Source organism: Bactrocera latifrons, unplaced genomic scaffold, assembly GCF_001853355.1.
Source record: "Bactrocera latifrons isolate USDA-ARS-PBARC rearing strain unplaced genomic scaffold, ASM185335v1 scaffold_29, whole genome shotgun sequence".
In the NCBI taxonomy this organism is placed as follows: Eukaryota; Metazoa; Arthropoda; class Insecta; order Diptera; family Tephritidae; genus Bactrocera; species Bactrocera latifrons.
The window spans coordinates 926,182-938,821 of record NW_017536518.1 but is presented as its reverse complement, the minus strand read 5'-3'; the positions used below and the strand labels follow the sequence as shown (position 1 = coordinate 938,821).

The window sequence follows — 12,640 nt, the reverse complement described above, 5'->3', positions numbered from 1 at the left end:
CAAGTCAGCAATCATCTGGTAGTAGTCAGTCTGGTTCCTCAAGCTCGACACAGGGATCTTCAAGCAATGAACAATCAAGCACTTCAAGTAGTACAAGTTCAAGTCAGCAATCATCATCAAGCGGCACACAATCAAGTAGTTCAAGCAGCAGTCAGGAAAATTCAACAAACCAAAGTACTGCAACCTCACAAAGCTCGAGCAGCAGTCAAGGCTCCTCTACAACTCAAGGCTCTTCAACAACACAAGGTTCATCAACCAGTCAACAGGGCACCACAACACAAGGATCGAACAGCCAAGGTTCGACAACAACACAAGGTACAAACTCCACAACTACAATTCAATCAAAGCCATCAGGTAATTGCGACAGTAAAACAAAATATGTGGGTGATGAAAAGGATTGCGCCAAATTTTATCGCTGTGTTGATAATGGTAAGGGTGGTTATGATAAAGTACCGTTTACCTGTGGACCAGGAACTGTTTGGGACAGCGTAATTGTCGCCTGTAATCATCCGTGGGCGGTGAAGGATAAAAGCTGTGGCACAGGAAGCGCCAGCCAGCAATCACCAACCACACAAATAACTCAAGCACCGCAAGTTTCTAGTACTACGGTTCCTCAGCAGTCTACAACACCACCCACACAAGTGCAAAAGCCGACCACTTCACGGCCTACGCAAACTACTAATCGTCCCGGTAACACTACACAGTCTCCCATAAGTGCGCCACCCACTATAAGCACGCAGAGACCAATTGTGACGCCTGGAATATGCCGAACGGACGGCTTTATTGGAGATCCTAAAGACTGCACCATTTTCTATCGTTGTGTAAGCAACGGTCAAGGTGGCTTTACGCAATATCCGTTCAAGTGTGGAGATGGCACAGTATGGGACAACGAATTACAGACATGCAATCACGATTTAAATAAGTGTAATCCAAATTCTGGCACTGGTAAACCTACAACTGCTCAAAGTCAAGTTACGACAACTATATCACCTTCGACCACGCCAATCACATCGCGACCCACCACCACTCATGGGCAGTCTTCGACGCAAACTCCATCTTTTGAATCAACCACTCAAACAACTACGGTCATAGCTGAGAAGCCAACCACAATCTCAACTCAACCCCCATCGACTGGGTCTACAACAGAGGCTATTTCGACCACACCGTCAACTACAAACCCTACGACCGGTGCTTCAACGCAACCTTCGACAACTGAAAGCGACTCGACAACATTTCAGCCCACATCAACCACGCCCATACCGAATTTACCTCCGGGACAAACATGTCAAGGTGAAGGTTATATGGCTGATCCAATGAATTGCAGGAAGTTCTATCGTTGTGTTCGCGATGGAGATTCTTACACAAAATATGAATTCATCTGTGCCAAGGGTACAGGTTGGAGCGAGGATAAGCAAACTTGTGATTACGCAACAAATATTGAGCGATGTGATGGACAAACCGAGGAACCGGAGACCTCGACCGTCACTACGGAAACCACCATCGAAAGTTCTACTACTACGGTAACAGCCGAAAATCCAACCACAGAACAGAGCTCGACAACTACGACCGTAACGGATAAACCAACAACAATTCCAACGGAAACCACCACAGTCCCGTCGTCAACGGCCTGGACAACAACTGCAATACCTTCGACAACAACTGCCACATCAACATGGAGCACAGAAACTGGGGATGACTCTACCACAACATCACAACCAACATCGAGCACGCCTATACCGAATTTACCACCAGGACAAACTTGCCAAGGCGAAGGCTATATGGCTGATCCATTAAACTGCAGAAAGTTCTATCGTTGTGTTCGCGAAGGGGATTCATACACGAAATATGAGTTCACCTGTGCAAAGGGTACAGGTTGGAGCGAGGATAAGCAAACTTGTGACTACGCGCCAAATATTGAACGGTGTGAAGGACAAACCGAGGAACCAGAGACCTCGACCATCACCACGGAAACCACCATCGAAAGTTCTACCACTACGGTAACAGCCGAAAAACCAACCACAGAAGAAAGCTCAACAACTACACCCGTAACAGAAAAACCGACCACAGCTCCAACGCAAACCACCACGGTCCAAACGTCTACAGCTTGGACTACAACGGAGATACCTTCGACAACGACTTCCACATCGACATGGAGCACAGAAGCTGGGGATGACTCTACCACAACATCACAACCAACATCGAGCACGCCTATACCGAATTTACCACCAGGACAAACTTGCCAAGGTGAAGGCTATATGGCGGATCCAATGAATTGCAGGAAGTTCTATCGGTGTGTTCGTGAAGGGGATTCATATATGAAATATGAGTTCACTTGTGCCAAGGGCACAGGTTGGAGCGAGGATAAACAAACTTGTGACTACGCGACAAATATTGAACGGTGTGAAGGACAAACCGAGGCGCCTGAAACCTCAACCGCTACTACAGAAGCCTCAGTCGAAAGTTCTACTACTACAGTTACAGCAGAAAAACCAACCACAGAAGAGAGTTCGACAACTACGATCGTAACGGAAAAACCAACCACAGAAGAGAGCTCAACAACTACGACCGTAACGGATAAACCAGCAACAATTCCAACGGATACCACCACAGTCCAAACGTCAACAGCATGGACCACAACGGGAATACCTTTGACTACGACCGCTACATCGACATGGAGCACAGAAGCTGGAGATGACTCTACAACAACACCGCAACCAACATCGACCACGCCGGTACCAAATTTACCACCAGGACAAACTTGCGAAGGCGAAGGCTATATGGCAGATCCAATGAATTGCAAGAAATTCTATCGTTGTGTTCGCGAAGGCAATGGATACACGAGATATGAATTCACATGTGCCAAGGGCACAGGTTGGAGCGAAGATAAGCAAACTTGTGACTACGCTGGAAATATAGAACGATGTGAAGGACAAACTGAAGAGCCTGAAACGTCTACCCGTCCTACAGAAACGACATTGAATACTTCAACAACCACCAAACCCACTGAATGGACAACAACTACACAATCGGCGCAAACAAACCCAATACCCGACTCTACTACACAGCAAACAACAACAATAGAAACATCAACACTTCCTGAAAGCTCCAGTGTCACTGAGAGCTCGAGCACCAATTTCCCGGAAACGACCACAACAGTGCAACCACAAACGACTATGACCATTCCAACGGATACAACACAGTACCCAGTCACTTTAAAGCCGGGCTATAAACCCACCACAGATAAACCGGTTACCGACTCTACCACAACTCCGACGACTACCGAAGAATATCCGAGCACAACAGTCGAACCAGTTAATCATGTCTGCACCAATGAAGGTTTCTACCCCGATCCACAGGATTGCAATCGTTACTATCGTTGTGTTGATGCAAGTAAGAACGGTAAATATCAAATTTATAGCTTCCGCTGTCCGGACGGTACCGTTTGGGACACATCGCTAGAGACATGCAACTTCCCCGACAGTGTGTCGGGTAATTGCTCAAGTGCTCCAGGCACAACAACAGAAGGTACTACAACGGAGTGGACGACCACTAGTCCTACCGAAAAACCCACTGAGAAGCCAGAAAAACCAACCACGGAGCAAACAACAACCGATGAACCAACAACTATACCAACAACTCCAACCACAGAACAATCTACTACAACAACACAAGAGCCGTCAACAGAACCTACTTCCACAACGGTATTCACAACCACTGCTGAACCAACCACAACTACCGAAATATATTCCACCACGGAGCAGTCTACCATCCCACCAACAACAACAACAACTCAATCAGTAACAACAATAAAACCAGGCCCTGTTACAAATGACAGCTCGCCCTGCCCCCAAACCGGTGAAGGTCAAAACACTTTTGTCTGCCCAACCGGCTTTCGGCGGCATCCGAAGAGTTGTGACTTATTCTATCAATGTACCGAGAAAGCCGAGAGCTACGATTTGGCAATAACCGTTTTCGAGTGTCCCAAAGGCACGGTGTATCATGAACAACGGAACCTTTGCGATAAGCCTACTAAAGACGACAACTGTCTGAAGAAATCGATAACGCGATCGGGTCTCTACGACGACCAGATAAGACTCATGAATATGGTGAGTATTAGGATGTAATATAATGTTGTTTATCAATTTTTATTTAAATAATTTTATTTCAATTTCGTACAGATAAAAATTCGTTCTGTCGGCGAGTCACTGTGCCCCAACGAAGGCCACTTTGCACTAAACAAGGACGAATGCAGTCAACTCTTCATCAAATGTGCTCACTCGCCGACGACGGGTCGGCTGGAAGGCCAAGTCTACCGCTGCCCGCAAGGTTTCGCCTATTGGGCTGTTAGTCGGCGCTGCGAACGTGCACAGAAACTGCTCAATTGCATGCCGGCTAAATATGAGACCGGCGGCGATTTGCCCGTAGAATGGGCGAACATAGGCAATCGACGCAGAAATTTGAAAGTTTAAGCTTGACACTGAGTATGAAAAAACTTGCGAGGGAAATTAACTCCCTAACTAATATTAAACAATAATCCATATTTATTTAAGTTAATTTTTAGTGTTATGCTTAGAATGCATATCAATATTCAAATTGTTTGCGGCGCATGCGCTCGGTACATTTTGCACGCGTGGCATGCGCTGCAAATGACGCAAGAATATTTGTAATTAGTGCTTAGGCGTGTACTTATGTAATAATTACTACTTAAATTAGTCACTGCTTTAGCTTAATGTTATTATACACATATTTACTTATAGATATGTGTATATATGTGCTTAGCATTGGGTCAAAATCATTTTGTAAGCGGTGTTGGTATTTATTGAACGAAAGATATATGATTTACCGTACATGTATCGGATAAATATATTCCCCCTTATAGACTCATAAGTGAAAATTCTATTCAAATATTAATAAATTATTTAATAAGTTATTATTATTATTTCGATGTACTTCGGTAAGCGTTAAGAAGGCGCTACCAAAATGCCATAAACAGTTTTGAATTAAATTAATAATTTTAAATATGCGTTTTGATTTAATATACGTTGAAAATATGTCTGCTTTCATGAAGTGTGGATAGTGTCATTCTCATCGTCCAATTTCACCTCGTCTTCCATAAAGTACGCTTTTATTATCTCAGGTATAAAATCTTATGATTCCTTATAGGATTTGTTCCGAACAAATTTTGATCTCGAGTGGTTTAGGAGATATGCACTTTAAACCTTTTAAGCGCCGCGGCCACACCGGTTTTTCCAAACGTGTTGACCCTAAGAGACAATCAGCCGGATATCAACTCGTCTCATCATCCTCATCATTTGTATATATAACCGTTTAATTTGACTTTTTTTAGGTGTTATGAACCACCGTTAGGTGAACAAAGCTATTATACTCTGCGTCAGCATGTTGCAAGAGTGTAAAAACTCATACTCGTTATTTATTGCATCCAAATACTCCACTACTAATATCCTGTTGTGAGCTCAGCTATAACCGCTATCTGCGCCAATAAAGAAGAAGAATATTACATTGCATTACATATTTATACGTTCTGTTTACCTGAATTGAATTGAAAAACATAAAACGTCACCTTAAACAACGAAAGCAACTGATTGGGAAATAAATATTTCGAGGGGAGTATATGAATATGAACTCTGCGCGAAACTTGCTACGAGTACTCAAGCACCAATTCCAAAAGTCGAAGTGTCTTCCGGTGCTCTATGACGGGAAACTTTATGTTTAACATCCTGCTTCAAAAGCAAACTACAGAATGTCTTTCCTAAACATATTCACATATGCGCAGTTAAGACTGAAGGAATTCAATGAAATATATTATAATTGCAACTTTTACAAAAGACTCAAATTGCACACAAATTTTACGCATGAGGACCAATAGCATGCTCCTTGATATAAAATCGCATTATTTGCAAGCGCGTACGTATTAAAGCGGTATTTTTCAAAAGCTTATTGAACTGGCACAAAATTTACAGCATACTGATAACACGTGCACAATTATTTGCACAAAGAAAAATAAAATTTTATCAGCGAGCGTTCATTTGACTTATTATCTTGGCTTTCAGCTTGAATTGGAAGTCACAACAGCGAGGTTTTGCGCCACCTAGTTGTGGTGTTTGCATGGCAGCTGTAATTTCCGTTATTTATACAGCAAAAGATATATTTACTGTAATAAACAAATTAGAAAATTAATTTTTTTCACACGAAGTGTATTCACATTACATAATAATGACAAAACAGCTAGTTGTCGAAAGGTTTGCAGTTATTTTTATAAAGTTTTGTTGCTTGATAAGGCATCTCTTCAAAATTGACATTTCGTTTTGTAGCAAAACAAACACATAACTGTCAATTCAATTTACACATATATGCCGAAGTGAGATAGCTGCTCTGATTTGTATAGCAATAACAAGAAAACGAAACATTATTGCTTCCAAAGTCAATTCACGACACGAACAGAAAGAAGAAGCGTTAATAATTCACGACATCGAAAAAGGAAAGCAAAGTTCGGGATAAAAACATTTGTAAAATTTTTATGCCTTTTCCATCAAAGTGTAAAGAAAAATTTGTAAACAAAAGACGTACTTGCCAACACCTGAAGTGGTGCAGGACTTCAAGGTGGTGAGAGGTAACAGGCAGTACAGAAAAAGTGTAAAGATTTATTTGTTCGCAATCTGTGCTTGAATAAATTAATAACCCAGGCTAAGGTGGGGACACAAACACATCTAAGGCGGCGATAAGGCCACGACTATCGTATGTAAAATTATAAATTGCAACAAAATTTATACATTATCGCAAAGCTCATACAAGTCGGATTGAATGTGCAATATATATCAAATATCAGTGGTGCCTAAGCCCAACTCAGTGTACACGACTCAAGGTTGGTTATCAAGTAACAATTTCAGGTGAAGAAACTGCACGTCATTGGTCACTGACCCACTAACTGTTCTATTATATGTCTTGTTCATTTATTACTTATTACAAGACAAGGTGAACACAAACTAAGAACAGCATAATACACTCTAAAAATGTCTGTGCGCACCAAAGTACTCGGACTAGTGGACGTAATGATGCGTGTACCACCAATATTAGTCATAGATGAGGTACTCAAAATTAGTATGGGACTACCAACGCGTTTTTACCCCTCACCAGCTGATCCGAGTTTACTGACGGCCAAATTTACAGCAAACCAAACACCGAGTAACGCCAAAATGACGGTTGAAGCATCTACGGTTTTTACGGAGCTCAACAATGCCAGCCTTATAAATAGCACTAGTGGCGATAATGCAGGTGGCGACAGCCCGCTAGAGCGTGCCATAATTAATGCATCCGCAACAGCCGCCACAAGTGGTGTACTTAGTAGTTCGTTTGGCAACATGATGAATGAATTGTCGCAGGACACATTTCTTTCAGATGTGTTGTCGATAACATCGGTGAAATTTATTGTCTGTTTATTTGGTATGTAAACTGTTTCTTATTATGTTTTTACATCATCTTTTATAAATCAAAGTGTTATCATTATGGAAACGTCATAAATCAATTAAAACTATACATATATAGAAAAAAAAGAGCTGACGCTGTTCTGTCCGTAAGCTATCAAGTGTGTTACCCCAAAATCATAACAAAAATTCTCGTCTCGTCGAGTTGGTATTTAGTTTCGTGTTTGCGCTCACCGCGCTCTAATCGAATGCAATCATAATGAGTCAACAAATTTCTGGTTGTTTGTTTTTGTTTTATTTCCTTTTTTTAATAAGTGCTAGTTAGTGTCTGGCTTTAGGCAATCAAGAAAACGCTAAATTTTTTTCGATGAAAATTCGTTAAAAGCCTTGAAGGGTAAAAGTAGAGCAATGAATTGTCAGAAAAAATCCGGTAATACCGTAACTACATACAAATACGTTTAAGTAGTTAAGTACTTTAAAGTTTAATGAACGACCTCTGAATAGCACAGTTAAGCACGAACTTTTAATGTTTGAATTTTATTGCATAAATACATGTGTATATGTAACGACAATATACAAACAAATGTGATGCTGTTTCGTTTTTTCTAATTGCCACTTGAACCTGTCTTAAATATTCTTTAAATGCATTGAAATCCAACACATTTTTTTCTTTTAGTTTTTTTAAAATGTAGGCTTGGTATTGCCAGTAATAAATCCAGCCTGTTCTACATAAGATAAACTCCACCGAAAATAGAAAATTATTTGTTTTCACTTTTTATATCCTGAAGAAGGTAAACCCGGTTGGAAACGTCGGAGACAAATGTTCAGTGTGACGAGCTGACTTGATTTTGCAAGTTCCGTCTGCCAGTATATAGAGCTATCTACAGTTTTTAAGATATGGATCTGAGGTTTTGCACACGTATTTTTCTTTCGATTCCGTTAATTTGCGCAAACCGCAGATATCGTACCACTACTAAACAATCAAATTCAAGTTATTATGGAGACCTCTTTATTTGTGAAAGAGATTCTAGCTTTGATACAACCAAAGTTCAAATTTTTTCTTGTTTTAATATAAGCGTAATTTTTCTAAAATATCCCTACATATTTCTATATGAAATGCTATGGAAAGATAGAAATTTTCTAATGTAAATAGAAAGACCTTTTCTTATGCTCCTCTGATGTATAATTCAATTTTACGATACTTTTTTTTAGTTGAGATATGCCTCATTGCAGTATTATTAATTTTTGCAATGTTCCACAGTTTTTCTAAGTGCTGCTTGCATATTTATGCTATGGACACGGCATTTGGTGATGGTCTACATGTTTGTGATATCATTGGGTTTGACATTTATATCATATTGGTCAAATGTTTCTGCGCTGGCATTAATGGAGAAATCGCCGTGCTTGTTAGAAGATCTGCTGTCATTAAATACGGCACGACTGCTTGATACAGGCGGCATAGCTTTATCGGTGTTGCCACACCTAGTGGCGCAATGGTTTATGGGTATGCTCTTCGCTTATGTGCATTTAGGACCACGTTATCCAACGATACAAAAAATTATGCCAGTTGTATTTGCCGGGCCAATATTTTTAGCCATGTTACCATTACCACCGCGCATTATTAAAGACTTACCAGTGCTAGCCGGTGCGGTACCATTAATATTAACGAAAATGACTATGCTCAACAGTGCTGTAGATGCTGCCAAAACTGTTTATAATGGCTATCAATATGCAATGAATTTTGTGTCGAACTTCGGTTTATCCGCATTGATCGAGAATGAGTGGCAACGTTTGAATGTGCCGTGTGTGTTGCGCGTCTTTTGGAGTATAAGGTAAAATCAGCAAGTACCATAAAATATAGAATATAAAAGTTTTATTTATCTCCCTACAGAATTGGCCAGGAATTAATTTCCATAGTGATGCTCTCAGATGGCACTGCACCAATAAGCTTCTTTCCCACCATGCAGAAACTGCTGGTCGATGGCTGCGAAACGCTCACTGCCGTGCTGGGCATGACTTCAATAATTTCGGTGATATGTCACTATATTGGGCGCGGATTTCAATGGTATCTTTTAACATTCGACAATGACGAGGAAAAATCATTGGGCACCGTTTCAGCGGTACTCTTTTATATACTCGCCCTACAAACGGGACTAACCTCCTTGTCGCCCGATAAACGTTTTGTCCGTTTGTGTCGAAATTTGTGCTTATTGATTACAGCTTTATTACATTTCCTACACAATATTGTGTCGCCCATACTGATGTCATTGAGTGCGGCACGCAATCCTTCACGCAAACGTCATGTACGCGCACTTACAGTTTGCGCTTTTTTGGTTGTCACGCCGATTTGTTTGCTTGCAGTGCTCTGGTCACGTCACTCGCCATCCACTTGGTTGCTAGCGGTAACGGCGTTCTCGGTCGAAGTTGTTGTAAAGGTATGTGTGCCTTTTTGCTTATTATTGTTTCATTACAAGTTCTCTATATGAAATTGTCACTTTGCAGGTGCTCGTTTCGTTGGCCACATACACGCTATTCCTGCTCGATGCACGACGACAAACATTCTGGGAGAAGCTTGATGATTATTTATATTATGTGCGCGCTTTTGGTAATTCTGTTGAGTTTTGCTTTGGTATATTGCTTTTCTTTAACGGTGCCTGGATATTGGTCTTCGAGTCGGGTGAGTTTTTTCCGCTGTGATATGTCTAGTTATGTTGTTATTTTTATTTGTCACTTAAAATCAAATATTATGGTGGTGAAGTTCGTAGGTGCAGTTTATGCGTACTCCGCAGCCAACTCACATAGTTGGCCAAATACAAAAGGGTTTTAAAAGTTTATGATGTATGTATGTTTCTAAAGCCGTTGCCATCCTCATTTCATGCCATCATTTTAATTTAAACATGATGTACATATAAAAACTATGTTAATCTCACATCAAGAACTATATGTTACAGCTGCATCAAATGGTCATTCATAATTTTGGTTTTTATAGTTCATTCGTTGTGCACATTTATCGTGTGACGTGCGCTTGTCTAAAGATTGTTGTGTGAACCTGTTTTATGTTTTTTGTTTTCATTTCTTTTGGGTTCTAATTAATTTATTATAATAAAACATGTAACTTGATAGCCGAAAATGTTATAGGCGGTACCATACGTGCAGTTATGATGTGCATACATGCCTACTTCAACATTTGGTGTGAGGCTCGGGCCGGTTGGTCTGTGTTCATGAAGCGACGCTCCGCGGTACACAAGATCTCAGCACTGCCCGAGGCGACATCAGCGCAATTGCGCGCATTCGATGATGTTTGCGCCATCTGTTATCAGGTAATGACAAATTTTCTTGCTTGCTATCGATTTAAACTAATATTCGGTATTTTAAATTTTATTACAGGAAATGTATTCTGCCAAAATTACACGTTGCCGCCACTATTTCCACGGTGTATGTCTACGAAAATGGTTGTATGTGCAAGATCGCTGCCCACTATGTCACGAGATTATGATGTATACAGATAAAAATGACGAAAGTGATGAACCGGCGCCAATTGAGGGTTCCACGCCGGCGCCTATTCATCAGTACAATGTAAGTTTTTTATACCCTGAACAAGTTAGATTAAGGTTGCCACGAAGTTTGTTACCCAACCTAACCTAGCAAACGAATTCAATCGATTTATCCGTGTCTGTTTATATGCCCATCTGTATATTCGCGAACTAGTCCCTCAATTTTTAAAATATCGATCTGTAGTTTTGCATACGTCCTTTTCCATTCCCAAGGAGCTGGTCACTTGTCGAAATTAACATTTTTTCTTGCTTTATTTTGATTTTTAAAACAAAAAATAAAAATATTAAACGCAAAAATCTGCTTGCAGGATGAAACCGACGAGGGTCACATGTCCGGTTCGTCGAGTTCAACACCCAGATTGACAAGCAATAATGCAACCAACACAAACGCTGCAGCCACGACATCCTCAGCTGCCGCTGTAGCCGCAGCCGCTGCCAGCAATAGTACACAGACATTTCGATGGTCACCTGACATTGGTATACAGGAATAAACATTTGGGGTACAGTTAAAACAAAAAAAAAAAATATTAAATTAAAAGAAATTTAGTAAAAATTCAAACAAACTGTTGAATGGGGTTGAATGTAAATGGGGATTTGGGTGCGCGTGTGTCAGGCACAAAAAACATTAAGAAACACAACAAAAGACATGATAACGTTGGAAATGTAGATAACTAGCGTGTACTTATGGAAAACGTAAATAACGTTCATATGTAAAGCTAATAATTTTAATATGTTATGATTCCAACATTATTTACATACATACATATATACTGTTAGCTGTATAAAAGCTAATTTTAGTCCTTGCGGTCCAAGCGACAACCCGAAAAAGGCAAGCCATTAGAGAAATATAAAAATTGTATAAAAAGAAAAGACAAATCCTTGGCAAGCAAGCAGTGAAACATTCGGCAGACACTCACTCACCCAGCACCACCAAAAGCGTTCGTGTTGTAGCAATAACCACGGATATACGCACACGATTGACGTTTAAACTAGACGAAAGCGGATACTTGCCGCCGTTGATAACACATTGCGTTGTAATTGCCGTAGACAAAACAGCAAGACTTACACCCCTCGAAAAACACCCAAGAAAAAAAAAGACGGAAGCAAACCATTAAATGCATTGGCGCCGTGCTCTATGGTAAACTGTAATATTTGTAAATATAACTACTTATATTATTATATGTATACTCTAAGTTTAAAAAAAAAATTGGCGTAGAAATGAGATAACGCCACACGCAACACCGAGCCGTAAAGAAAATTGTGAATACTTACACATCCACACACACACGCCAACTCAAATAGTGCATAAAATACACAAAGCGTTAACGAAAAACATTAAATAAAATAGAAAAAAAAAATAAATAAACACTTAAGAATTTAGTCGAGATTAAATAAACACTATAATTTTGTATATTGTTTAAAAAGTAATTATATTCATTTAATTAAAATGAAATTTTCATATGACATTTCTGGCTGAAGATGGCTGTGGGTAATTCTTTTGCAATTAGTGTATGTATGCGCTTGTTAAATATTCATACATGTAATGCCTAACATTTTGTGAGTTTAAAAATTTTAAAAAAATTATAAATCTATTTTTATGACAAGCGATTTTTAGACGTTTAATTAAAAATTAAATTATTTTAA

General features: G+C 39.9%; 2 protein-coding genes across 5 annotated transcripts in view; both read left to right on the top strand.

Moving 5' to 3' along the window:
• Positions 1-5,019, top strand: part of LOC108970198 (serine-rich adhesin for platelets) — a 112,119-nt gene extending 107,100 nt beyond the window's left edge. The window contains exons 5-6 of the mRNA XM_018935447.1: positions 19-4,106; positions 4,179-5,019. Of these exons, the coding sequence (XP_018790992.1) occupies positions 19-4,106; positions 4,179-4,469 (4,379 nt within the window). The 3' untranslated portion in view covers positions 4,470-5,019. The remainder of the gene's footprint in view (positions 1-18; positions 4,107-4,178) is intronic.
• A 1,441-nt stretch (positions 5,020-6,460) lies between these two features.
• LOC108970199 (protein TRC8 homolog) lies at positions 6,461-12,424 on the top strand. 4 transcript variants are annotated; one of them, XM_018935451.1, is made up of 8 exons: positions 6,461-6,883; positions 6,989-7,461; positions 8,704-9,274; positions 9,334-9,877; positions 9,945-10,119; positions 10,566-10,762; positions 10,830-11,018; positions 11,305-12,424. In XM_018935451.1, exons 2-8 carry the CDS (start codon positions 7,032-7,034, stop codon positions 11,485-11,487), a joined length of 2,289 nt encoding a protein of 762 aa, XP_018790996.1. In that variant the 5' UTR covers positions 6,461-6,883; positions 6,989-7,031; the 3' UTR covers positions 11,488-12,424. The 4 variants fall into 4 exon arrangements, with proteins under 4 accessions (XP_018790996.1, XP_018790995.1, XP_018790993.1 ...); XM_018935450.1 differs by having other exon boundaries at positions 6,461-6,908; XM_018935448.1 differs by having other exon boundaries at positions 6,461-7,461.
• The last annotated feature ends 216 nt before the right edge of the window (positions 12,425-12,640 follow it).